We start from the raw sequence: 26,475 nt of genomic DNA, 5'->3' as shown, positions 1-26,475 counted from the left end.
ATGATTGAATGAGTTGCTCCATGAAAGAACACTGTTCAAGCATAGCGTCTCAATTTAATGTTCCTTTTAACTCATAGTGACGTTCTCAGCTTAAAGATTTCTTTCGATGAAAGATTGACCAATGTACAGTCAATTTCACCAAGCTTGGAAAGAATTCCGCGCCAATTTGCTCAAGTTTGGCGGGCGAAAGTTTCCAAGCTTTCTGAAATCGACTGTACGTTATAAAATACATACTATCTCTAGCTCCGTTTGCAGCAGCAGAAGCCGTCAGAGGCTATTTGGAGCATGGATTGTTGATCATAACTTACAAACAACGCCCCAAAAAGGATTTCTAAACAATCTCTATCTGTACATGAGCTCTTTTCCTGACGCTGGTGCCCGCCAAGTTTGGACCATATAGGATCCAACTGGTGGGATATGTAGTAATGATGTCATTTTCACGGACGTTCCCGCGAGTTGCGCTGTAAGTCGGCTCAGCTTTCAACAATCGGGGCGCTCTATGTAGATTCAACAAGATCCGTTGAAAACCCACCAAGTTCAAAGTTCAACCCTGCATAGTGAGTGAAAAAAATTGCTTCAAGTTCTTGAGGTCAACAAACTGATCCTTGATCGCTTCATGTAGTACAGACTCGAAACGCCGACACCGACTACAACGCATCTACCGCTTCGACCAAGTTTACTTCACCGTATCACCACTGGCACCATGAGTCGCGGCGATGCTCAGCAGCCTCAGCTTCATCCGATGGCGTCACTTGAGCTCTCGTCGTAAACTGCTGAACACCTTGAGATGGCTGGGATCCGATAGATATAATACCACATCAATGACCGAGAGCAGGATCGCTTCGGACATTTGTAAATGTACCGTGGACAAGGTGTCTCGTGCATGGAAACGTCGGCAATTCGTGGGAATCCAAGCGTCTCGAAACTCGAAAGAAGGAGAGAAGGTATCAAAGGTGCCCAAGGCAGGTACCGCGAGATGGCAATCGTATAAGTTTCCCATCCGCGGATACATAACCATCCTTTGGACGAAAGAGGAAACAAGGACGCGAATCGGACTCGGATCGATCGTTGGATGGACCATAGTAGGACGCGTTATACTTTGGAACGCGATGGAGTGAAATTCAGAAACCTGCGTGTAAAGTTAGATGGACATTCGCCCGATCTATCGTCGAATTGGGAGGCATACGCGCGAGAAAAAGTGTGACATTTGTCTGCCTTTTAGTTTTAAGATTCTTGAGATGTACGTAGAAGGTTCGAAATGAGTGTGACGACTATCAAAAATGCTTTACACTCCTCATTGGGTCTGGTGACAATAAATTATCAATTTGGATTAAGTAGATGGTCAGCGCAGACATTGAATTCTAGAATTGCTGTCGGTGTGTTTCCGGTAGCCGTTATTCACTTCTCGAATGTACGACGCATCGCGCGCGGTTCAACAAGGAAATCAGAGATGTTCGTGTAAACTCAGTCAAATCATTTCTCGAGCACTCATATTTGAATTCAGGTGATCAAATTCAGGATATGACCCTATCGACATTCGCTCGATTTAGCGCTGAATTGTTAGGCATTCGCGCAACAAAAAATATGGCGCTTTTCTTTACAAAGTGTTCCACATCATATGAAATGTCCATTTATTCTGACCGATGGATTTCGAGAAGAAACCAGATAGACATCGCAGTGCTTGAAATGAAGCCACTTTACGAAAAACCGTCTTCCACATAGGATAGGTCCTCTTATTCTGACAATTGGTTTCGAAAACGAATCCAGATAGAAACCACAGTGCTTGGAATGAAGACAATTTGCGAAAAACTAGAATATAAGAATTGTTTAGGGGTCATAGCTGCCGGGTTAAAATGTTCGAAATGAAAGACTGCGATGAGATGGCTATCGAAAAGCTTTCCATCCCTAATTATGAATTGTGATATATGATCTCTACTTGAATTGAGGACATGGGCAGAGCAGTGATTGACTATTGGTTTAGTGTTGGTACGTCATCTGTAACAGTTGTTTACTTCTCGAACTTCCGCTGAGGATTGTAGCTGATGCTTAGGTCAATGCTAGGTTAAAAAAATGCTTGTATGCTTTTCATGGTACAGAGCTTCCTCAGATGGGGCTTCTCTCCGATATGCTTGCCTCCGTTGCTGAGATGAGCTGAAAAGTAGGGTACAAATTTCAATCTTCCTCGAAAAAAAGGGCTCCCCCAACGCACCAGAGGATTGGGGGATTGTGTTGGCCTTTTGATGAGGCAGAAATCATAAGCAGAGAGTTGCACGTTGATTGTTCTACTTGGTCGAGGATCTAGTGATTCATAATATTCAGATGACGCGACAATTTTCCAAAAAAAATCACTCCTTGTGAATCAGGCCATCACCGTTCAAATATTGCGACGTGCAAAGGACAAACACAGAGCAAGTGCAGGAAAGACCTGTAAGTTATCTGTTCCTTTGCAATCGTAGGATGTCTTCTAGGACTGATAGCTTCTTATATTGATACGATATAGGAATTCTGCCCGTAAGAATGTCCATCTTTGTGTTGGTCTTAAGTTTCACGAGGCTACATGTCCCCCAAAGAATATTTGGGGGGATCTTATGCGTACATCAGCAAGTGATTTTTTTGCGGTTTTAAGACAGTCACCAAGATACAATAGATGCGGGTCAGCAGGCCTAGACGATCAAAAGTGTGTGTTGGTGATTACTTTCAATCGAGATCCATTTGTTTCCTTAGATGGTGTGGTAGGACCTGTGCTGACCCTCAGCTATCTGGCCCTCTTCCGCGCGTGGTTCAAATGAAAAGGGGCTCCTCATCTTTTCTCATTGATGTCATCTATGATGCGCTGACTGGGTACCATAGCCTGATACCTAAGCTGATGTTATATCCTCCGCGATGATCCTCAGATAGGCTTAGTCACACTGCCATACCAAATCTGACTTCTACCTCTCGAGCCACCCTGCCACCCTGCCCACTCTATAGAGATTATGAGGTAAGCGATTTTTCATGGCCCCCATCCTTTTTGTGCTATGTGTTTAGGACTTAAATACGGCCACTTGATCGCTTCTTCAGGATCCAGAAAGTCACCAACTCTCCTCACGTTGCTTCACTTTGATATCTTTCGAAGTCACGATCCTCTTATCTTTTTCCAACGCTATTACATCGTCCCCAAAGCTTCAACTCAGATATCCATACCCCAATCACCAACTCTCCTCACATCTCTTGACTTTGATATCTTTCTGAATCACGATACTCTTATCTTGTCTTTTTTAACGCTGTAAGCATCTTTCACAAAGCGTACACACAAATATTCATACCCCATTGAAGCTAAATAGCTGATAGACACCCCACTACTTTGAATCTCGTCCTCTTCCACTAGAGATACGGCCTAATCTTGCGGTATCTGTTTCCCATCCTTTGGACTCACTAAAAGGAAGCGCGACTATCCCGACCACCAGCCTGCCAAAGAGAATGTCTACCAGCGAAGCACGACACGTAATGCCAGCGCCAATCCCAATTCCGAAGCCCCCACCAGAAGCCCCCCAAATCCCTGGACTCGCTCCACCTTGGGAAAGAAATCAAACAACTCAACCTTCTCATGACCAAACTATACGTTCGGGCGCTGCTGGACCGTCTTCAGCTGGCGGCAACCAAATGGTGGCCCCTACACGTAAATATCGACGCCGAACAGCTAAAAATTTGTTATTAGAAATTTTAGAAAAAGATAAGGTCGATAGAAAGGAGGCAGAGATTAGAAAGGAAGAGGAAAGGAAGAAAGAGGAAGAACGGAGAGCCAAAGGCATTGTTAACAGAATGCTCTCATTAATCATTAAGGAGTAGAGCATTGATCCGTGCAACTCTCAAAAGAAGATCTCCGTAAGTTCTTTTGTTTTTTTTTTTCTTTTTGGATATCATTCTTAAACATTTTTCTTTGTTGCGAAAATTTCTCTTTTACGCTCAGCTGTCGTCTTTTGGGTGAAGAAATGTCTTATCGAATTACGCTCTACTACTTGAAAACGATATTAACGAATTTTTCGACTTGACAAGATGGAAAGAATGATGTGATACCTTTTCTATGTTCGTATGAATAATGAGACTTGAACTTCGCTTGAAAAATGAACCTTACTTGAAAAAAATACCTTAGTAACAAAAGATAAACTTGAAAAAAATTACACCTCTTCAGTTTGTTGTTTGTTTTATGCTATTCACTATTCTGAAATCGTGAATCCCCTTGATTTGTTTGCTATTCTTGACTTGTACATTAACCCCCTTGAATCGTTTTATTCTCAAAAAATTACAAAATGTTTTAGAAAAAAATTGCTTTTGTGTCTCCCGTTGTGTGTAGCCTGTCTTTGTTACCGATTATTCTCATTTACTTGTAGTTTTCAACTATTTAGTTAGATCGAGGTTCTCGGATATGCTTACAATGATATTTTCTGTTTGTACCCCCCCCAAACTTTCGAGACCTGCCATCTGATTCTTACTGGTGACGATGACACATGTCTTTGTTTTGGTGAAGTTGAAGCCTCAAAACATTTTGACAGAGATCCTTCCTTTGGTGATTATAAGAGAATCAGTCCCAGAAACAATCGCGACCAGTCACCATGGCGGTGGTATAATACTTTGACTTGTGGTCCATTTCTTCATTGTTGCTGAAGTGCCAATTTTTCACTGAAATCTTTCCTTTTCGGGAAAAAGCTACGCGACAAGAGTAAGATAAATCAGCAACTCAGTATCATAAAAGACTTTGCATTGGGATTCATGTGAGTAAGACACGCTGTGACTATACTTGCCACTGATTGAAACTTCCTCTGCAACAGTTTAACTTCAGCTTTGTCTCAACTCAAACTTCAAGGATCGGCTTTGGAAATAAATTTTGAATGCTGAGACTCGACGCGCAACTCCCCAATCTGTAATTTCTACGTAGACATCTTTTTGGTCCGAAAAAGATCAAAGGCAGCGGGACAAGCAACTTGAGCTCTCTGTCTGGATGTCAGTGTGCGGGGTTTTTTAACCTCAGTCTTAATTGCTCAGTGGTTGGTCAGTTGAAGTTTCTAAAAGAGATCACGCGTTTTTAATGTCATTGAGGTAGTTCTTCTCTCCAAACATAATTTTCAATGAGATTTCTCGCAAAAAAAGGAGAATTCAGTCATACACAAGGTCGCTTGATATTTTGAGTGAAAAACTGAGATCATGTTGTGATGTGTTTACCTTGTCACTTTCTTGATGTGCCGTTGGTGATCTTGGATGTCATGGAAAACATAAATGCTGAGTTCATTGTGACAAATCCTTGGAAATCACTCAAAGTTGATTTTTTTGTTGATGACCAATTGTGTGACTTGCTTGATTGCTTACAAGTTGATGTGGCAGAGAGATCAGATTGAAACCAACTCCTTTTGACTGGCTTTTGTGGTTTGACAGGGATTTTTAAAACTTGCCGAATTGAAATACTGCACAATGTCAGCTAAAAATCCCATTCAAAATCAATTCAAAACAGATTCAAGTTGCTGTGAGTCTGACACACTGGGCTGCCAGTGACTTGTGATTGTGGGCTATTCAATCTAGTACACCTACTTCCCATCCCTGTTGTCAATCTGACCGCACTCATTGAAATTCTTCCTTTCACTGAGTTGGTCTGCGATGCCACTACAACTCCAAGCCCAAAGTTTAACCCTGTCAATGATAATGTCAGCCTCAGAGGTTTTGCAGAGCAGAACCCCTGACGGATGAGCAGATAAATTACTATCATATCACAAAACACTAAAAAAAATATGACACCACTATCACTCAGTATCAAGAGTGAAATAAAAATAAAAAATAATTATCATGCATTTTGAGAACGGCTCATAATTGACAAACAGAAGGAAAACCAGTCAAGGGTCTTTTTCCTTAATGAGACTCCCTGACTAGACTAACAAGCCATAACCTTGGCAAACCCAGGCAATGGCTGAAACTAGCCATCATTGACATGGTCAAACCGTGAATAAAGACACTAAATAATATTCAAGATTCCATACAATTATCAAAATACTACAAAAGTAAGTGACCTTTCCAACAAAGGAGAAAGGAATTTCTTTTCAAACATTACAATTTTTATATCAACCTTTCAACTGGAAGATCCCCATCCATCTCCATTTATTATCTGGCTTGAAACAAATACTCATTATACTTTGGAACTACTATCCACAGAACTTCTTTTTGTATTTACCACCAATTGCTTTACAGATATGTATCTCTATTTTCTTCATATTTTCATCCAAGAATGCATTACGGATTGCTTACAAATTAGCTATTTGACTAAAGTCCTTTGCCTCATGTATTTTTTTTTATAAACCTTCATCAAACTGACGCTTGAAGCAGAACTATGTCACCATATTCACCTCAGAGGGTTGTCTAATCACATTTAGATCTACAACTGGCAGCGGTATTAATCCTGCACCTAAGACAGCTATAGGTAACAACTATAGTTTATTTTCACTTACTTGCAAAGAACTTCAAAAATGACTTTTGCAAAGCATCATTAATAAACTGATGTAGTGTCAAATGATAGATTTTGTGAGTATCATTCAGCTTGGATCTCTAAATCTACCTCTTATTCAGAGACCCAGGATGATAGACAATTGATCTCATTGTTGCCACACCAGTCACGTGGTAGGCACAGGCTTTGGATTTGGGGCAGGCCTGGGCATGGATTTTGAACTTTTGAAAGGCATGCCTATAGTGGGCCGGAGCTGGGGTGTGCCTCTGAGGTGCCAAGTCCCCCAAAAAGTAAAACAAAGTAAAAAAACACTCAAGGACATCAAAAATAGCATGTTTTATATTTAATGATACTGTAAGTAAGTAGTCAATTAGGGCATTACATTAACAGTCAGAGATGGAATTTGGAAATTCAGGTGCTACACACATAGATTCCACCCATGATCACAGGTAACTGGGTGGAATAGACCTAAACCTAACATGGGCACTCCAACCCCAAAATCAAGCCCAAAAGGCTGCCCCTGGGTCAGGCCAATTGCACTCTGCCCACCATGTGAAACACCAGTCTGAGTTGCAGACACCACATATCCTGGTTGACTGTCTATGCACTGTGTTGGTGGTGTACTACCCCACCCCTTGTACTTTCATGTATCAACACAAAATTCTGTGACCACAATTCAAGCCAATCTACACCTTGCCTCTCCTCATAATAAATTAAATTGTTTGTTGTCCTCCATTAATCCAATCTCTGTCCCCATATCAGCTCCACACATCCAAGTCACCTTCTCTGAATAAACTAACCATTCTTAGGCACAGACATACCCTTGTGCATCTCGTCATGTTGGCTTTCAGCATTATCCAACACTTTAATCCAAACAAAATGGTTCTGTTTTTGAGCCAATGGATGACCAATTTCCATCTGTAAAACGACTACTTTATTTATGATTATCACGTGATTGCCACTGTCTGTAGCAACCAATGCACCCTCCGCTTTTTTTGATGAATGACGCTACCAACAATCTGGTGTGAAAGCCTTATATCTGCTAACTTAACTAAGTACCTCCTCAAACCGCGCATGTCCCCCAGAGCTTGCGGAGGAGGGACTTACAGCTTCAATTTTTTGGCATGATACCAATTTGAAATTCACAACTTTCAGTGTTTTTTCATCAAAATCAACACTGCAGTGTTTCCTATCAACGACTCACAAATTCTGAATAAGCTGTCCTTTGCTGATGCATCTTGTGCATAATAGCCCTTGATATCTACTTGCCTTGATAAGAAGATATCTGCTTGGGGTGACAGTGAAGAGTCACAAGTTTTTGAGCCAAAATTAGAGGACTGTGGATGCTTACTCTCTGTCTCTGACAAGGATGGCAGAGAGCTTATGGGGTAGCAGAGATAAATCAAGCCTTGTGTGTAAAGTGACTGTAATCACAGCTGTCTCAGTTACCAAAATCTCAAAATCTCAATGCTTTTTTTAACTGATGATATAACTGCTTCTAGGATAGCTATAGAAATTCTGAGGAGAGCAAAAGGTCATAAAAACATGCTTCTATAATTTTTTCATATAGGCATGATGGAAGGCTTGTTGTGTCTGAGCGGGCAAAAATGGACGCTGGGGATACCCCCCGCCAAAGTGAGTTTGGCATCAAGCCAAAAATCACTGATAAGTTGCAAGCCCCCCCTCCACAGGCTCCATGGGACGTCTCTGTGGGGGTCATGGGCTTGTGTTAAGCTAGTAACATCTGCACCTGAAGGCCAGATAGTAGTGACCAAGAATGCTTCTACCCCATTGTTATTGCTCTTCTGATAATGTGAGCCAGTCAACTACCACCTCCTGCATCCAAAGTCAAGACAATACGTCAACAAGTCATACATATCTTGAGACTTGAACAATACAATAACACCTGAAGTTCTGTCTTAAACACAGTATCATGACTCATTATTCAGCTTTATTTGTGATTTGTTATTGTGAATATATCTATATGTTCTTGTCTCTCTTAAAGCTTTCAGGTATCTTTTCCTATCCAAAACATCTCATAGTTGATTGTATTCTGTTTCCCCTACAGGGCCAAAAGTAAAATAAAACCAACCCAAACTATCTTCAGATGAATATATAACATTATACTTTTTCAAAAAAGTAAGGTCCTTCACTACCTCAGTTACCTATAGCCTCATCTAAGCTTTTTGTGAGATAAACCATATCAAATCAGATCATTAAGAATTGTGAAAAACATTTGAATCCATAGAAATATTGAAGAACAATGTAGGAACATTCCTTGAAATCTATTGATAAATGCAGTTCATAACAAAATAATAAGACCTGCAAACAATATAAACCAAGACAATTAGTAATAAAAGTGAAAATTACCAATGGCATGAAGGGGATTTAATGAAAAAAGTAACTTACTTGAGTGTTGAGAAGAAGATTCTATGCACAATCAATCAATGAACTATATCCGTAAACAAATGAATGACACAATTGGTATCAAAACTTGTAAATGGTGGAAAGGAGATCAGAGCAGGAAACTTACCAAAAAGATGTGACTGAATCAATCATCAACAAAGCTGAAGATGAATGAAGGTATAGATGCATTCCACTTGCTTGATCAGTTGCGCCCAAGGAAGTTGGTGGGATAGATTGACTCTAATTGGAGTCATAAATTTAGATTAAGGTTGAGGCAAAGCTGTTGAAATGATGATGTTGGAGAACGGTGTTTTATTTGCAATCAATCAAGTGAAATCCAGGTGAGGGTGGTATTAGGTTTGTTGAGAGACACCTCAGTCTCTCGTACCTAGGTTTCAGCCGTGGTGAAAGGTGAATAAGACTCTAAGTATCAAATCACTTTACATACTAAAATACAGTAGTTTTATTCAAACTTAAGATGTCAGACTCAAACTTAAATGATCCCTATTTAAATTGCGCCTCCCCCTTTTCGCGCTAATACTCTTTTCCTTTATCCGTCTTCTTACGGAAAGGAAAAGAGTAAGTTCAACCCCTTCACTACATTATCATCAATAGTCTCTACTCTCCATTAGTTTGATCTTCAATATGACTGTTACTAATTATCATACTGTGATGTTATCTTTTTCTTTTTCATCTGAATCATTGTCGACGCTAGATCTTACTGAACTCATCGCGTCGACCCTTTTCCTTATTTTATATTGTGACCTGAACAAACCTTATAGGTCAGATACATAGTCAACTGGTCTATTCTTTCTATTCTCTTCATCTAACAAGTAGTGTCCTTTTTGTACTTGTCTATTTCTATCTTTTGTTCTATATAGGTTAGTGTTTCAGGTATTGTGACGAGAAGTGATTGAGACTCACTTCTAGAAACTGTCACGGGAATTCAGGTGAATTTGATCCGTCTTTTTACGGAAAGGAAAAGAATCTTACTGAACTCATCGCGTCGACCCTTTTCCTTATTTTATATTGTGACCTGAACAAACCTTATAGGTTAGTGTTTCAGGTATTGTGACGAGAAGTGATTGAGACTCACTTCTAGAAACTGTCACGGGAATTCAGGTTAGTGTTTCAGGTATTGTGACGAGAAGTGATTGAGACTCACTTCTAGAAACTGTCACGGGAATTCAGGTATCTCGACAAAGGAGATTTGTCGCTTTTCATGGTAGCGAGAGCTTGGTTCAGCTCTTAGTTATTTCATTCGAAACGCAAATCCATGTCAGGAAGAGAAGAAGCACTTGACGATTCCCAGTTACCAACACCTGCATCCACCCCAGCTCCATACTCAGAGGATACCGACGAGACTTACGCCGGATCTCAGACAGAAGATCAATCAGAGAATTCAAATTCATCCGAATCAGCTCATTCAGCGCATACTACTGTCCCATCCGCTAATATGGCTGCCACTGCACCAATTGACACCGATACGCCCGCTCAACGTCAGTCAATCAAAATGAATTCAATCTTACATAAGATTACCATCAACATCAAGTTATCAACATCCAACTATGTTGCCTGGTCCGACGCGATTCGTTTTGGATTAATGGCCACGTCCTATGACCATTATCTTGACTCAGAAGATGCTGGAGGTACGGGTATGGACCCCGAAGTCTTATCAGCCACCAAGAAAGCCTTGTTTTACTGGCTACTATCTAGTATTGATCTTATTCAGTCCACTCGATTTATATCAATGATATCAAAATTTGAGAACGATATTAAAATTACGATACCGTCGCCTTCTTTACTGTGGAAGACGATCCGCGAATATCATATCAGTAATTCAGAGTCGGTCAAACTCATGTTACGAAGCGAAATCACTGATTTGTCTCAAACCTCCTCAAAAGACTTATTAGAATATATTGATATCTTCAGAGCCAAAGTTGACGCTTACCTAGGTTCAAACGGTGAAATGTCCGAAGAAGAACAGGCTCGCCAATTTGTCCGATCACTCAACCAAAGCTGGGCTGAAAAAGGCTGTGATTTATTAGACGCAGGTCATGTCAAATTCCGAAACCTCGAAACCGAATTGAAGAAAACCTACCAAACTCGAAAAATGTTTTCCTCCAATCGGCAACAGTCTAGTCGTATCGCAGAATCTTCCGAAGCCAGTAAAAGCCGCCGGACTGGAAGATGGCAAACTTGCAGTAAGACTAAATGCCTAGGTCAGGACCATCCAACAAAACCTCACGATCAGTTGGAATGTTACCATCACCCTAACAATGCCAGCAAAATGGAGTCATGGAAACGATCCAAACAAGAATCTGGAGAATGGATCAAGTATCCACGTGGTGGCCGTGGTGGAGGTCGTGGTGGTTTTTGTGGTAGAGGTCGCGGTGGCCGAGGTGCTCATCTAGCCAGAGGATTAAATCATCATTCTAATCTTTCTGATTTCCCAAATTCAGAAGAACTCGATATGGCTTTTGAAAATCTCAAACTTGAAGAAAGAGAAGTTAGTTACCGAGTAGAGATTGATGGAAAGTTTTCATGCTCGGCCGATCCTCAAGTAACCTGTGCTGGAGATAAATGTGGTTCAGTCGCTCTGATCGATACCGGAGCTTCGCATCACATGTTTCATGATGCGAGCTTATTCGAATCCGCTACATTAATGGAAAATCATGACCCCGGTGCTAAATTGAATCTCGCCGGAGGAGGTGCTACTCTCGATATCCACTCAATTGGGAATGTAAACTTATTAAATTCTAAAGGAGAAATCATCAAGCTGAAGGATTGTTTATATGTACCCGATTTATCCCGAAACCTCATCGCTGGAGGTCGTTTGCTGAGAGCTGGTGCTGTTACGACTGTGCTAGAAGATCCTCATTTTCGAATCAATCATGGGAAGAAGGAGCTATTCATAGGACAATTTATCGGAGAAGGCAGTATGATGTACGTGGCCATAAGATCACCGGTCAGTCATCGTTCACATCTATCATCAATATCAAAGTCGAATCAACTCACAATTTTGAAACTACACTATTCATTAGGCCACCCAAGTGAAAAGTACCTAAAAAGAATGTGGAGCCTTGGTTATCTTGATGATGTACTTCCTAAAACTGTCACTACAAATGATTTTGAAATAATAACAAGATGTCCAGTATGTCCTTTAGCGAAAAATCATCGCCTACCATTTTCATCCACTAGGCCTAGAGCTATCAAATTCCTAGAAAATGTGCACGTGGATTTGAGTGGAATAATTAGAACTTCTTCTGTCAACCAAGAGGAATACTATATATTGTTCACAGACAATTATAGTAGTTACCGAGTCTCTTTTGGCCTACCAGACAAAAGTGCCGAGACCGTCTTTGAAGTCTTCAAACGATACATCAGTTTTGCCGAGAGACAGACGGGTGAGAAACTTAAGATGTTCTCATTTGATGGAGGAGGCGAGTTCATCAACGGGCTCCTTACTCCATACCTGGAAGACTTGGGTATCATCACTCGTGTTACGTCTCCTCACACTCCGGAAGAGAACGGCGTGGCTGAGCGTTCAAATAGAACAATCAACACAAAAGCTCGTTGCATGATGATACAGTCATGCATACCAATTAAATACTGGTATCACGCGGTCTCATATTCTGTCATGTTACAGAATCAAACTATCACAACTTCACTGAATCTTAAAACTACTCCCTACGCCCTCTGGAAAGGAAGACAACCGAGTTTGAAACGCTTTCTTCCTTTCGGGTGCCTTGCTTACCGCCACATTCGAAAAGAAATTCGAGGAGGAAAGTTTGAGGCTGTCTCCCGTCCAGGTATCCTGATTGGAGTGGCGGAGGATAATCACAATTTCATTATCTTGGACCAAGAATCAAATCAAATCCATACCAGTCACGACGTGACTTTTCAACCCCTTGTTTTCCCTTTTCTTAAGGATGCCGAAGACAACCCTGATTGGTTGTTTATCGAAGATCTGCCGCTTGAACCCACAGAAAGGAACGAGCCAGAAAATGAACCAAACGAGAACACTATGACTCGTCCTGATTTAACGGATGACAAAGATGATATGTTGATGGAGAGTCTCACTCCTAAGACTATCTTAGAAACCCCTCCGATTAATCATGAGGATGAACCTCCCGTTGAAGAAGATCCAATCTCTAATACCAAAGACCAGACAACAACTATTCAACCATCCGTGCAAGATGAGCCTAGACGATCAACTCGCGATCATCGTCCTGTCCAGCGTTACGCTCCAGGAGAATCAGACTGGGCTGAAGCTCCACCTATGAGAAGTTTTGTACCAAAAATCTCACAATCCTCTCACTTATCAAAAGTGTACATGTGTCGAGAAGCTATGAAGGCTAGGGCTGAACCAAAGAGTTATAAAATGGCTATGAAGATGCCCGATGCTGACAAATGGAAAGCTGCGTGTGACAAGGAGATGCAGAACATTATGAACATGGGAGTGTGGGAAATTGTGGACCGACCAAAGAATGCACCTGTAGTAGGTGGGCGTTGGCATTTCAAATATAAAGTTCATCCCGATGGTACAATATCTAAACATAAGGCAAGATATGTAGCAAAAGGTTATACTCAAACGGAAGGCATAGATTTCAATGATACTTTCGCACCCACTGGCCGTCTAGCTTCATTTCGTATCCTTGTAGCAGTTGCAGCAGCTAAGAATTGGTCTATTGAGCAAATGGATGCTATAGCCGCATTTCTCAATAGTGATCTCAAGGAGGAAATTTATCTGGAGTTACCTGAAGGATACGACTCTGAGCGAGCAAACGGGAAGGTAGCTAGACTGAAGAAAGCGTTGTATGGCCTCAAGCAGTCCGCTAGATGCTGGAGTGACGAAGTTAAAGATAAATTATTAAGTATTGGTCTAATTCAAAACCCCCATGATGCTTGTCTTTGGTATGGTAAAGATGAAGAAGGTTTGGAAACTTTACTCTACCTCCACGTCGATGATATGGCAATCACCGGAGATAAAATAGATGAAATCAAATCCCTGCTGAAGATGAAGTGGAAGATGGAGGACTTGGGTCCGGCACATTGCGTTGTTGGTATTGAGATCTACTCCACAGACAATGGGGGTTATGCTTTAAGTCAATCAGCTTTCATCCAGACGGTACTGGAAAGATTTCATGCTGAAGATAGCAAACCAGCTTCGACTCCTTTTCCAGGCGGCACAAAGATCATGAAAGCCACCGACTCTGACGTTATCAAATTCAAACAATCTAACCTTCCGTATAACAGCTTGGTGGGTAGCCTAATGTACATTGCTCAGGGTACAAGGCCGGATATTGCTTATGCAGTAGGTGCTCTGTCTCAACATCTTTCACGACCTTCAACTATAGCCTGGCAGATGGGATTACACGTACTTCGATATTTGAAAGGTACTCAATGCTTAGGACTACATTATTCACCTCAAGACAATGTTATCGAAGGGAATCAGAGCTGGTGCTATCCTGAATGCCACACTGATTCAGATTGGGCTGGTGATCCGAACACACGACGATCAACTACCGGTTATCTATTCAAACTTAACGGAGCTGCTGTAAGTTGGAAAAGTCGTTTACAGCCCACCGTTTCTCTATCATCAACCGAGGCCGAATACAAAGCTACAACAGAGGCTGGTCAAGAAGTAGTATGGCTTAGAGGATTATTGTCAAACATCTCACTACCTCAATCTGAAGCCACGGTTCTATGCAGCGATAGTACAGGTGCAGTATCCTTGACCAAGAAAGCTTTTTTTCACGCAAGAACAAAGCACATAGAAGTGCAGTACCATTGGATAAGAGAACAAGTGGAGAAGAATTTAATCAAGCTTAGGCATATTAGTACAAAGAACATGTTTGCTGATACATTAACAAAACCACTTCACCCCGGACCATTCAAGGAATTGTGTCATCAAATTGGTTTAGAAGTCATACACGGACAGCTGAAACAGGGGGTGTGTTGAGAGACACCTCAGTCTCTCGTACCTAGGTTTCAGCCGTGGTGAAAGGTGAATAAGACTCTAAGTATCAAATCACTTTACATACTAAAATACAGTAGTTTTATTCAAACTTAAGATGTCAGACTCAAACTTAAATGATCCCTATTTAAATTGCGCCTCCCCCTTTTCGCGCTAATACTCTTTTCCTTTATCCGTCTTCTTACGGAAAGGAAAAGAGTAAGTTCAACCCCTTCACTACATTATCATCAATAGTCTCTACTCTCCATTAGTTTGATCTTCAATATGACTGTTACTAATTATCATACTGTGATGTTATCTTTTTCTTTTTCATCTGAATCATTGTCAACGCTAGATCTTACTGAACTCATCGCGTCGACCCTTTTCCTTATTTTATATTGTGACCTGAACAAACCTTATAGGTCAGATACATAGTCAACTGGTCTATTCTTTCTATTCTCTTCATCTAACAAGTAGTGTCCTTTTTGTACTTGTCTATTTCTATCTTTTGTTCTATATAGGTTAGTGTTTCAGGTATTGTGACGAGAAGTGATTGAGACTCACTTCTAGAAACTGTCACGGGAATTCAGGTGAAATTGATCCGTCTTCTTACGGAAAGGAAAAGAATCTTACTGAACTCATCGCGTCGACCCTTTTCCTTATTTTATATTGTGACCTGAACAAACCTTATAGGTTAGTGTTTCAGGTATTGTGACGAGAAGTGATTGAGACTCACTTCTAGAAACTGTCACGGGAATTCAGGTTAGTGTTTCAGGTATTGTGACGAGAAGTGATTGAGACTCACTTCTAGAAACTGTCACGGGAATTCAGGTATCTCGACAAAGGAGATTTGTCGCTTTTCACTTGTCACGAGAGCTGGCAGTTGTTTGCCACTCATGATGTCCATTCTTGTACGCATAAATCTCTAGGATCTTTCCGATGTATATTTTCTAACAAAAAGAAACAGTCATTAGTAGAGCAGTTAATCACAAAAAAGTGAGTAAAGACATAGTTTTTTCTTGATGACTACCACGAATTTACCAGGTTCAAGTGGATTGGTTTGTGAAACTGAACCTTCATTGAAAAGTGTTTGCGTTGGGATAGTAATATTTGAAGGTGCATTGATCTTAAGGCGATGCATGGATAATGGTACATGTATGTTCCACCGGTGAATCCTAGCTACAACTTTCTCAAGGCCTTTGGCGTTTTTGACAATTGATGCAACAATCTTGCTACAGGTCCTTGGATCAATTTTACCCGGTACTTCATTAACATCAGGAGCTGAGGAGTTGTTCTCTGGAGGCTGCTTTTTCCTGCGTTCGTTTCCCTTCTTCCTACCAACTTGTGAGTCATGCTTCACTCGAAGATTCAACAGAAGCTCCTGATTGAGCATTCCATCCAAATCAACAAAATATTGAGAAGCTTCGTATGTAAGGTTGACTTGATTCAAAGCTAGTTGAACAGTAGAATCTGACGCTTTGATCTCTTGCAAAGATCTTTTACCAGCATCTATATAGTCTGACTCGATTGTATCGTCATTCAGGCCTAGATCTTCTAATTGACTGTCCAGGTCATGACGTCGTCCAATCATAGCAGCCGACTCCTTAACCGCGTCATCGGTTTCCGCATCAATCACTATATGGGGTGTTAGAATATTTGTTTCAGGTGGTGCTACTTGAAACAATTCCAAAGGATCGACTTCATCGGGATCGTCCTGGGTAGAACTCGGAGGCACCGGCGGACCATCATGATTTTCTTGCATGCCGGTGAACTCAAGTAGCGATTTGGAACGATTCTTTGCTAGTGATAGTATACGATTGATCCTTTCGTCACTTGGAAAGGTAGCAAGATGAGATGAAGATGTACTATCAGTGCTTGCTTGATTCCAGGAGTATTGAGACCCTAGATCGATGTAAAAGGAATCATGTCAGAGTAGTTTAAACATAAATGAGTAAAAAAACTGACCTGAGTGGATGTGTTCACCAGTGGGCATTTTTACCCTCTTCATCATGATGTTTTTGATGATGGTAAAGATTTTAGGCATCATCTGCATTGCATCCAGAAATGTGAAGTTGGGCAAGATGACACGCATCCATCCAAATATATGCTCACACGCTTCGGTTCCGTGCTTCCAAGGCATGAGTGGATGATCTGGGTAGAATTCGCGATGAGCTAGAATTAACATGAGTAAAGATATCGCAAGATGCTTGAAAGTCTTGAAAGACTCGTGTGAGATTCCGTTACGATCGACAGACATGAGGCCCGGTGAATCCTTCTGCCGTTCCTGAAGGTATACTTCCCATCTTTCTATGAAATAATAAGATGTAAAGATTGATAAGAGTCGATCTTCATGGCTCATAGTTTGATTCAGCCAAGCATCACAAGCTTCACCGATGATATAGAGATACACGGCAAGGCCGATACAGTCATCTAGTGAAATTGCAAGTTTGAATGTTTCATCGTTGAAGGTTCGATATGCTCGGCCGTCGTCTTGCCGATCAACATTGAAAACATCTTTCTGGTAAAGCGAAGAGTTTGCATTTTCAATGACTAGGGCAAGCTGACCAATGCTGATGTAGTAACAGCCAAATGAGATGAGTCGAGCACCCGAAAGGATTTGATTTGCACCGGTTTTTTGAGCGTGTTTAGGATCCTGAACTGCGATTAGGGGTTTGCGTTGCCGACCAAAGAGAGGAATTTTGATGTGAAGGTCAACATCTTTAAAATTGAATTCCAAATGACCTGCGGCTTTTTCGATTAGTTTGGCCTGTGCTGAGACTTCGGTGGCAGCACCATCGGCTCCAATTGACAAGATTGATAAGCCACAATCCTTGGCTAGAGCTAGGAAGGTATCATGCAGTTGTGCGACATCATTTGCATTTTCATTTCCTCGGCTAGGGAGTAAGGCAACAACATAGCTTGGCATGTTGGGCAGAGGTACCTGAACAACATATGATCGTAACTACAGAAGGCAATAGTTAGCTTTGATTGTAATAGACAAGGGTGTGTATAGTACCTAGATACCTTGGAAGATAGCTCGTTTTTTTCCAGAAGCTCTTTGCATGTCTTTGTCAATTGTTCAGTTGATGTAATCTTGATCGGTCCACCATGAGCACCCACCACATAGTCGTTGTGGACACGTAAGGTCTGTTCACACTTTGTTTCATCTGATCCAGCGGCAAGAGGACCTTTGTAACCGATTGCGTTGAGAGCATCCACCAGTCGAGTAAAGTTTTGTTGACAAAGACCATGTGCAAGCTGCATTCCGGTAGCGGCTCTCAAATGACGCTGACTGCGTAACCCACGACCAGCAAAGTTCTCGGTAAAAAATTGAGCAGCCTTGGGGCTCATGGCAGCAAGTGTCATCACAAAATCATCGAAGTAGGATTGAAATTGCATCCCAGTTGTCCCCTTCCCAGCTGAAGTTCGCTCGGTTCGTACAGCAACTGCTTTAAGAAGTCCTTTGAAAATGTCGAGATGATCAAATGCTCCAATTGCTCCTCGATGGGCAAAGACTTGGAAGAATTCTTTGTCTCCCAATTTCGTCGCTTTCTCTAGACTAGTAGCAGCAAGATCAAAGTCTGGACAATCCTGTCGAGCAGCATGATACACATCTTCAGCAGTGTAGTCATCCCTAATGAATTTCCGGCATTCAGGGGTTGCACAGGGTTTGTTCAGAGCGTGTTTAAGACTTCCATCGTTTCGAATTGCAAGACATTCAGTACAGACCGGCGAGTCTACCCCGGCTTGCTTGAGGATCACCCCAAGACATTTGGTTGAGAAAATCGACTTGACTTCGGCGTGTCGATCGATTCGCCAGGTAGCTCGAGCATGTCGTTCTTGAGTCAACTTGGCTTTCTGTTCAGCAGTTAATTCGCTTTCAGGGACCTTGAAGATTGAAATAGCGAGTAGATCGCGCCGGGGAGCCCCGTGGAATATGGTAGTTGATCCAATTATGCAATCTATTATTGGGTACTTAGCCTTTGGACGCGACCAAGTCTCATCGTTCAATCCACAACATGGTGTCTGCCATGCTCGACGTTTGGCTTCATGCTCTTTGGGGCTGATATCGTTGATTTCTGGGGCAGGTCGCTTTGTTCCCAAGAAAGCACCAATCGAAGGCTGTTGACGCATGGCATCAACCTTTTTTTTACAAGATCCTAATACAAAGAAAAATTGTTGAAGTTAATAGTGAAAAAGAAGTCAGACTTCACTTTAACTGTAATTTTTGTGAAAAATCCACTTGCCAGATGACCAATGGACTAGCACATTCTGTGTGCGACCACCGGGTGTTGTGATGGATTCACCGCAGTGACAGCGGAAGAGCTTCTTATTGGTAGTCTGATCCACGCGACACATAGTACAAGGAGCACCTGGTGTGGCGTTTGGGCATCTTGAAGGTAGACCTTTGACACCTTTTGTAACACTCGAGGTAGAGCTGGTGGGATTTTTGGTAACAGAGGTTGAAGTGGCATTGGATTTCTCCTTTGAAGTACACAGAAGTGGTTCAGGAAGCACAGCTCCGTGATCTAAAGTGGAAATTTGATGAGATGACATGTTAGTGGGGTGGACATGAGGGACAGCCTTGAATGAGAAGCTGTAACTCACCAATCAGATGCTTGTGTATGACTTCCAGTGTTGTCAACAAGAGTTTTTCAGAATTTCGATCCCAGGTGGGATGTTCTCGTGCTTTGTCAAGCCAGCCCATGAGGTTCTCCACGCCATGAAGACCCGTGAATAGTTCATTTTGAATGTTGTTGACACCACATATTTTGTTCATTTTGGTGTTCACTGACCAAAAGATGCCTACGTCTTGTTCTGATTCAGCGAGTTGAGGTGGTGATTTGAAGCTGGTATAGATGAGATCATTTGTGGTAGCTGCACGGATAAACTCGCAGTTCTGTGATAGATGTATGATCTCCTTCTTTATTTCTTTGTATGAACGCATGTCGATTATGAAGTGTTAATGTTTTTTTGCTTTGATGCTTAAGGATTTTTTCACTCAGCTACCAAGCAGTTCATTCCTGGTACATCGGTAACATTTAAAAAACAGAAATTGGCCCGAATCACATTCATTCCTTGAGGTCCCTAACATAGGGCCGGGGCCGGGGCGGATCATTCCTTTTTCATCCCTAACCTAGCAAAAATCAGAGGGCCCGATTCATTCCTTTTTCGTCCCTAGGGGTCATAGGAGTTAGCCGGGGTCCTGGCCCAATCTCCAATCTCCGCCTCTGTGCATATCACTTGCGCTGTATGCTCATGCTGACACCTATTCTGGGCCAGCCAGAGTTTCTGCGGCTTGCATGCGGCTTGCAGAGGTATTAGTAAGGCAGAGTTTAGTGATTCTTTGCTTTGGCTTCTGTTTCCGCCCTCCAATTTTTCTATCAAGACATGCCACACACTTCTGCACAGGAGCGGTCTTGGCAAAAGAAGCCCAGGGAAGAACAAGTGTAGACTGTTCCTAATTTATTGTATACAATTATTCAGTTTATCTGTGGTGTTTTTGTGTTTTCCGTTTCTCATTTTGATTATGGTTTCATGTGTGTCTCAATAGTGATTTTCATATGTGATATGACCAGCCTTCTATCAAAAAATATAAGACTAAGACTTGGGTCCCAAACAATGTCTTACACTGATCTCTTTACCAACTGTGATAATGAACCAATCCAAAATCCAAATAACACAACATCTTGATGCTCATGTTCTACAATCTGTAGTTTTGGTCATAAATTTGGTGAGATTCATTCAAACTGGCCTTTACATTATCTTGGAGTTGATAGTTACATAGAAAAAAAGGTTGACATACTTTGTTTGTGGTACTGGTTGATAAATAACATTGATCATCCTGTAAGTGTTGTAGGAAAGGTGCTCTTATGTACATCCTATAATAAAAACATTAGTATGTGAATTATTAAAGACATTAGTATTTGAATCACTAATAAAATTTTATAGAGACAAATGTTAGAAATACCTTTGCATCTTTCCTTTCCAGACGCAAGTCCATACAAGATATATTTATTCTCGGCAATCTATGAGTGTAAAGTGTAGCTATGTTTATTAATGGATTTAAATACCTCATCGACTCAGAATTTTGGATGCTAGATGATGCTAGATGATACTTCTTTGCTGTTTACAAACATGCATAAGTTGATTATATGATAACTGTTGCTTTTGATATCTTATGGTACACCATCTTTTTACACTCATGTGTGCGTAAGTTATATGACAAGCCATTTCAATTCAGACAATCAATCACTTGTCATTACCATTAAAGATTGTCAGTCCACTGTTGTAATGGGTAATCAAAGGAAACAAAGTGTTCATTTACTGATCACTGTGGCTTATTATATCATATATATACTATACTGATGACTTGTTTTGCTTGCGCGCGTTAACAAAATGAAAATATACATACAGTCAAACCTGTGCAAATGCATACCTGCGCAGATGCAGCAGCATAACCTGTGACAATGCATAGAAAAATTCCTAGATCTTGATACTTTTTACCGCCAAATTAGACAATGGAATTGCATAACCCGTCAAAATGCATAGGAAAAGTCTTCCACCCAAATTATGCAATTGCACAGGTTTGACTGTACCAAATTGAGGATACATACACTAGAGACAGATGTATACCTCAGTAAAGATTATTGGGCTAATGTTTACAATCCAGTCATGAATAAAGTAAACTGATGTTGTATTGAATGACCAAGTATAGATTTAGTCAAGAATCTATAAATATCTATATGAGTGCTGTTGGCAATTATATATTATTATATCATTGCCAACATGGTTTTATGCTTACTATATAGGATACTTTTGTATTGTTTGATTCAAATGAACAACTGTTTACTTTGGTAAATATGTTTCTTCTTATGGTTCTTGCAGTTAACTTTCTTGCTTGCCATATTTGATTGTTTCCCTTTGATCAATTGCATAAGTTAATCATTGATAACTCTTTCTGTTGATATCATATATATACTATACTGATGACTTATTTGGCTTGCACACACAAGTTGATGTAAGGAGAATATATATTACACATCAGACGGATGACATGTTTTGCTTGTACAAGTGGATTGTTCTTTGCTGTTTACAATCATGCATAAGTTGAAGGATAATGGCCCTTGAAATCTTATATAACTTTATACTATCCTGAGGACTTATTGAGAATATATTAACATTGATATACTGATGTGTAGATTTGCTTGCACAAGTTAATGACAATATAGAACAAATATTCTATTGATGCCTTGTGTTGCTTCCACAAGTTAATAATACATCTACTATTTTGCTTGTGGCTCTTGAAATGTTATATATACTTGATACTATCCTGATGACTTATTTAGGGATAGAACCAGTTAATTATGAGAATATGATAACTATTAACTTCACAATATGAGGTTGGACTGAAGATATATGAAATAAAGACCTGTTTGGTTACGCACAGAGAGGTTTGATATTGACTTCACATTCAAAATAGCACAATATTAGGGGCTCTCAAACCTGACCCGGTTTCAAAAAACCCAGTTGACCCAGTTGACTTTTTGGCTGGGAGCTGTCAATAAATTTCAAATTTATATACAAAGTTACTGCCAAAAAGTCAACTGGGTCAACTGGGTCAACTGGGTTTTTGAAAACCAGGTCAGGTTTGAGAGCCCCTATTGTTCCACATTGCCACCCTGGATGACGCCTGGTTGCATTACAGTCAGTGATACAATTGATGTGAACCTTCAAGTGAGACATTGATAAAGCGGGCCATCCAGCACAATGTCTCACTGCTCACCGTCACCAACAGTACACCACGAACCCTGATTTTGCAAGAACATATGTCTGACTGTGGGATCCAGTTAAGTTAAGGTCTTGCATGAGAGCGCGATGTCATCTTCATCTGGTGAGACCTCCTCGTACACCTTGGGTTGACCCACAAGGTAGAAAACTTGAGCAAGGTTTTTTTTTCTCACACCCGGATTGATCCCTAGATTAACACAAGCCCCACCACGCGCGCCGTGGGACCCTCTCCTGGGGTGAGGATTGCTCGCTCGATGAAGGGGCCTTGGTTAAGTGCAGATTGATCCTAGTTTTGGAATTTCACTCGATTCTGGCGGAAAACATATGACCACAGAGCTACCACTGGCAGTCATTAAATCTTGGAAGGGACGTCGTGGTCGACGTACACTTCCAAAAGAACTGGTGGGTATGGCCTGAAGATGCGGAATCAGATTCATGTGTAATAAGACGATCAGCATGAAAATACACGAATCCCGTGGGACGATCACGTGCCACATTGTCCAAGTGTACTTTCCTGACGCCCGAGGTGGGTCAGTCGTACCTGCTCATACTTTGCAAAAATCTTCAATCAGCCTGGCTCGTTGAATGAAGGGGGGGTTGGTGACTTATGCATCACAACATCGTCATGATCAACCTAAATGTAAAAAACGATTTGATTTGCTCAAGTGAAGAATGTAGTTAGGGTATAGGCCCTGGAACCCCCCTTTTTGAAGTATCGATGATGGAATATATCGAAATCGAAAGAATTTGAATGAGTGAGCATTCATTCAATGAAGCAGGCTTCCGTGCAGTTCTCGGTCTTCACTCTATCACCAAGTTTGATCTCTTACAGAGTTCAACTTCAATTCTCCTCTCATCAATTTTTTTCTTACGATGTTATGTTATTCACTCAAATGAACTGATTTGATTCCTTGTGCATTTACTCACCACGACACTTATCCTACAACCATCCGGTCTCCTCATTCTTTCTTTCTTCTCATAGCTGGCTGTCAAAATGTTTAAATCTTCCAACTGTTCAACTTTTCTCGCCCTCAATTATTTATTCTTCTTTGTCTATACTTTATCCTTTCCCAACCATGCGGCCACCATCGCTCACATTCAATGTCCAGGCAATTTCACACTTAGAAATGCCGGTACAAAAGGCTCTCAGAAATTGAATCCATCTGAAGTTGATTACCTCCAGCGCCGTCGTCAACAAGTAGCGGGTCCAGCTTACAGGACTTATCTGCGCAATGTAAAACAATCTTTGAAAGCTGCACCGGCAGTTGATGCGAATACCCGCCGAAAACTAGGTGATTGGAACCATACTGTATCCAGTAATAATGTAATACCTGCCTATCTCGATACTATACTCACATCAAAGAATCTCAACATCCTACCTCGTACTGCATTGGCAGCTTCTGGTGGAGGATTCCGCGCGGCATTGTATTCGAGCGGTGTTTTGAATGCATTCGACGCAAGAAACAAAACTTCATCTGATGTTGGTACGGGTGGACTTTTACAAGCCAGCGATTATATAGTCGGTCTCAGTGGTGGTGCTTGGGTGGTCACTGCTCTCTCTCAGGCTAATTATCCATCATTATATGATACAGCCCTTTCAAAGAATCCAAAACAGAATCTAAACAAAGAAAACCACTTTGGAAGTTTTTTGGTTCAATATGATTTGTTCAGTGTGAGTTGAGTTTGATGATCATGAGTTCTTTGTTCGAAAATTGATGTCAACTTTTTCTATCAGCCTGCCGATAATCAAACAGTTGATGATGGAAAAGGAATTGCAGAGAAGAATGCAAATTATTTGGCCGATATCATGGCAAAAATGGCCCAAAAGTCCAAGGCTGGATTTCATGTCACCATGGTAGACTTTTGGTCATTACTGCTTCGTTATCGTATCATCAATGGAACCACGGAACATAACTTCTTTGATCAATCTCTACCACACGGTGTAGATGTCACTTTCTCGAGTATCAGAAAAGTGTAAGGAATTTTGCTCAAATACGAAGAGCGGAATCTTGATATGGTGGCTTACTTGCATATCCTTCTTTTCTACGCTCAGCTCCAGCTTTCAACGTTTTGAACAACCTTTCCCTATCATCACGGCTCTCCCGATCTCACCTGGCCAAGACAAAAAACTGCAACCTGGGGCTTTCGTCCCATTGACGAACACCGCATACGAATTCACACCAATAGAGTCAGGAAGTTGGGATGCAAACTTGGCTAGCTTTATACCAACAGAATATCTAGGTACTCGCTTAAAAAGTGGAAATTTAACATCTCAGAAGTGCGCTCAAGGTTTTGATCAAGCTAGTTATCTTGCTGCTATCTCCAGTAATATATTTCCAAAACTCAACATCAGTACAGCTTACTTCTTTAACCAGAGTTCAGTACACAATATCATCACCTCCATTAACAACACTTTTGCAAGCTCTCAACCTGGTATATCTCTCGACACAGCCTCAGTCCCCAATCCTTTCTATCAGGTTGGGACCAATACTTATCTGGACAGAGAATCCACCGATCTTCGGCTCCTTGACGGAGGTTACGATGGTGGTAAGATTGATATCCTACCCTCAGATCATCTCACTAGTCTGATTTACATAAAATGCTCTTTACAGCTGTGACACCCTATCTCCCACTGCTGATCCCAGCCCGAAAAGTAGACATTATCATTGGTATCGACTCAATCAGCTTAACTAAGGTCAGTACCCCCTCAATACTTACTACCACGCCTTGCTATCTACCCTTACATGTTCAGCTTCTAATGCAAGTATTTTGGCATATCATATAGGATGCAGCAGCAGGATCAAATTATGCCACCGGGAATTCGCTACAAGCCACATTCGCCAGAGCTCAGCTTATGTCAGGTGCCTACAATTTTCCTCGCGTACCAAGTTCGGAAGTGGAGTACGAGAAGATAAGATCGCATCCGATTTTTTTCGGTTGTGACGAGACGGCCGCCCCGTTGATCGTATGGCTACCTAATTCAGCCCCTCTAGATGGATCAGCTGGTATCACAAACACATCAGTAGATCAAATCCAGGTAAGATAACCAATCTCTTTCATAAAAATCTAGTAGATCTGAAATCTGAGAGAATTCCATTCTTAGTATCCACGTAGACAAGTCGAAGCTTTTGTTGGTGCAGCTTCAGAAGTCGCTTATCGAGGATTCCCTAGCGCCGACAATATCAAAAACCGAGTATTTCGTGATCCACTTTGGTCCGCATGTCTCGCCTGCGCTGTGGTTGATAGGTCTCGAGAACGACAGAAAATTCCAAGGGAAGGTCTTTGCAGTCAATGCTTTCAAAGATACTGTTGGAACTCATCAAGATGAATTCATTTTTTTTTGGCTTGTTCAAATTCCAATCACATATCAATGCATCTCAACCCTCGAATTCATTGAGATTTTTTCTAATTGTTCAAATTCGGAATTTGAATATCAGAATGCATATCATTGGGCTGACAAGGATTTATTGGAATAATTGATCATTTTTTCGATTTGAAAATTTAGTATACAGCATTATAGAATTCATTTTATAATTTATTTGAAGGAGTTGTAAGAGATCAAAACAGTTACAAAACTAGATTGTGTCGTAAGGGGCCCAAATTGTAATAATCCTTCAGTAAACATTCTTTAGAGAACTCTTGAAATCTTGCTCACTTTTATGTATCACTCAATGAGATGATGATGATGACTCTTGATGAGCATGTTGATTCAAGTTGTAAATGAATAGCGGCTCTCAAAGTAGATCCAGGTCCAAGAAAATCCAGTTGACCCAGCTTCTTATGTCGGCTTGACGTCGCCTGACCGGATCCCTAGCTGAGCTGCCGTCGTGAAACAACCTGGTGGCCTATTTTT

At 41.1% G+C, this 26,475-nt stretch overlaps 5 protein-coding genes across 5 annotated transcripts; 3 read left to right on the top strand and 2 right to left on the bottom strand.

The window, feature by feature from the left end:
* Nucleotides 1-428: 428 nt before the first annotated feature.
* MELLADRAFT_108335 (uncharacterized protein) lies at nucleotides 429-1,118 on the top strand (the record flags this gene model as incomplete). The annotated part of the gene is made up of 3 exons (XM_007412287.1): nucleotides 429-463; nucleotides 628-765; nucleotides 806-1,118. 3 exons carry the CDS (start codon nucleotides 429-431, stop codon nucleotides 1,116-1,118), a joined length of 486 nt encoding a protein of 161 aa, XP_007412349.1.
* A 2,341-nt stretch (nucleotides 1,119-3,459) lies between these two features.
* On the top strand, nucleotides 3,460-3,828 carry MELLADRAFT_108334 (uncharacterized protein; the record flags this gene model as incomplete). Its single annotated transcript, XM_007412288.1, has 1 exon — nucleotides 3,460-3,828. One exon carries the CDS (start codon nucleotides 3,460-3,462, stop codon nucleotides 3,826-3,828), a length of 369 nt encoding a protein of 122 aa, XP_007412350.1.
* Nucleotides 3,829-15,725: 11,897 nt separating this feature from the next.
* On the bottom strand, nucleotides 15,726-16,593 carry MELLADRAFT_64780 (uncharacterized protein; the record flags this gene model as incomplete). The annotated part of the gene is made up of 2 exons (XM_007412112.1): nucleotides 15,726-15,781; nucleotides 16,170-16,593. 2 exons carry the CDS (start codon nucleotides 16,591-16,593, stop codon nucleotides 15,726-15,728), a joined length of 480 nt encoding a protein of 159 aa, XP_007412174.1.
* A 2,225-nt stretch (nucleotides 16,594-18,818) lies between these two features.
* Nucleotides 18,819-19,806, bottom strand: MELLADRAFT_78301 (uncharacterized protein; the record flags this gene model as incomplete). The annotated part of the gene is made up of 3 exons (XM_007412111.1): nucleotides 18,819-18,991; nucleotides 19,079-19,360; nucleotides 19,440-19,806. Coding segments are annotated over 3 exons (795 nt in total), but the record flags the coding sequence as incomplete, so codon positions are not given.
* A 3,810-nt stretch (nucleotides 19,807-23,616) lies between these two features.
* MELLADRAFT_108332 (uncharacterized protein) lies at nucleotides 23,617-25,950 on the top strand (the record flags this gene model as incomplete). The annotated part of the gene is made up of 6 exons (XM_007412289.1): nucleotides 23,617-24,294; nucleotides 24,358-24,596; nucleotides 24,676-25,169; nucleotides 25,235-25,317; nucleotides 25,408-25,659; nucleotides 25,726-25,950. The coding sequence occupies 6 exons, from the start codon at nucleotides 23,617-23,619 to the stop codon at nucleotides 25,948-25,950; spliced, it is 1,971 nt and encodes a 656-aa protein (XP_007412351.1).
* Between the last annotated feature and the right edge of the window lie 525 nt (nucleotides 25,951-26,475).

This window comes from Melampsora larici-populina (assembly GCF_000204055.1).
Source record: "Melampsora larici-populina 98AG31 unplaced genomic scaffold MELLAscaffold_29, whole genome shotgun sequence".
In the NCBI taxonomy this organism is placed as follows: domain Eukaryota; kingdom Fungi; phylum Basidiomycota; class Pucciniomycetes; order Pucciniales; family Melampsoraceae; genus Melampsora; species Melampsora laricis-populina.
The sequence above is the reverse complement of the archived record's forward strand: the minus strand, read 5'-3'. Positions and strand labels throughout refer to the sequence as shown.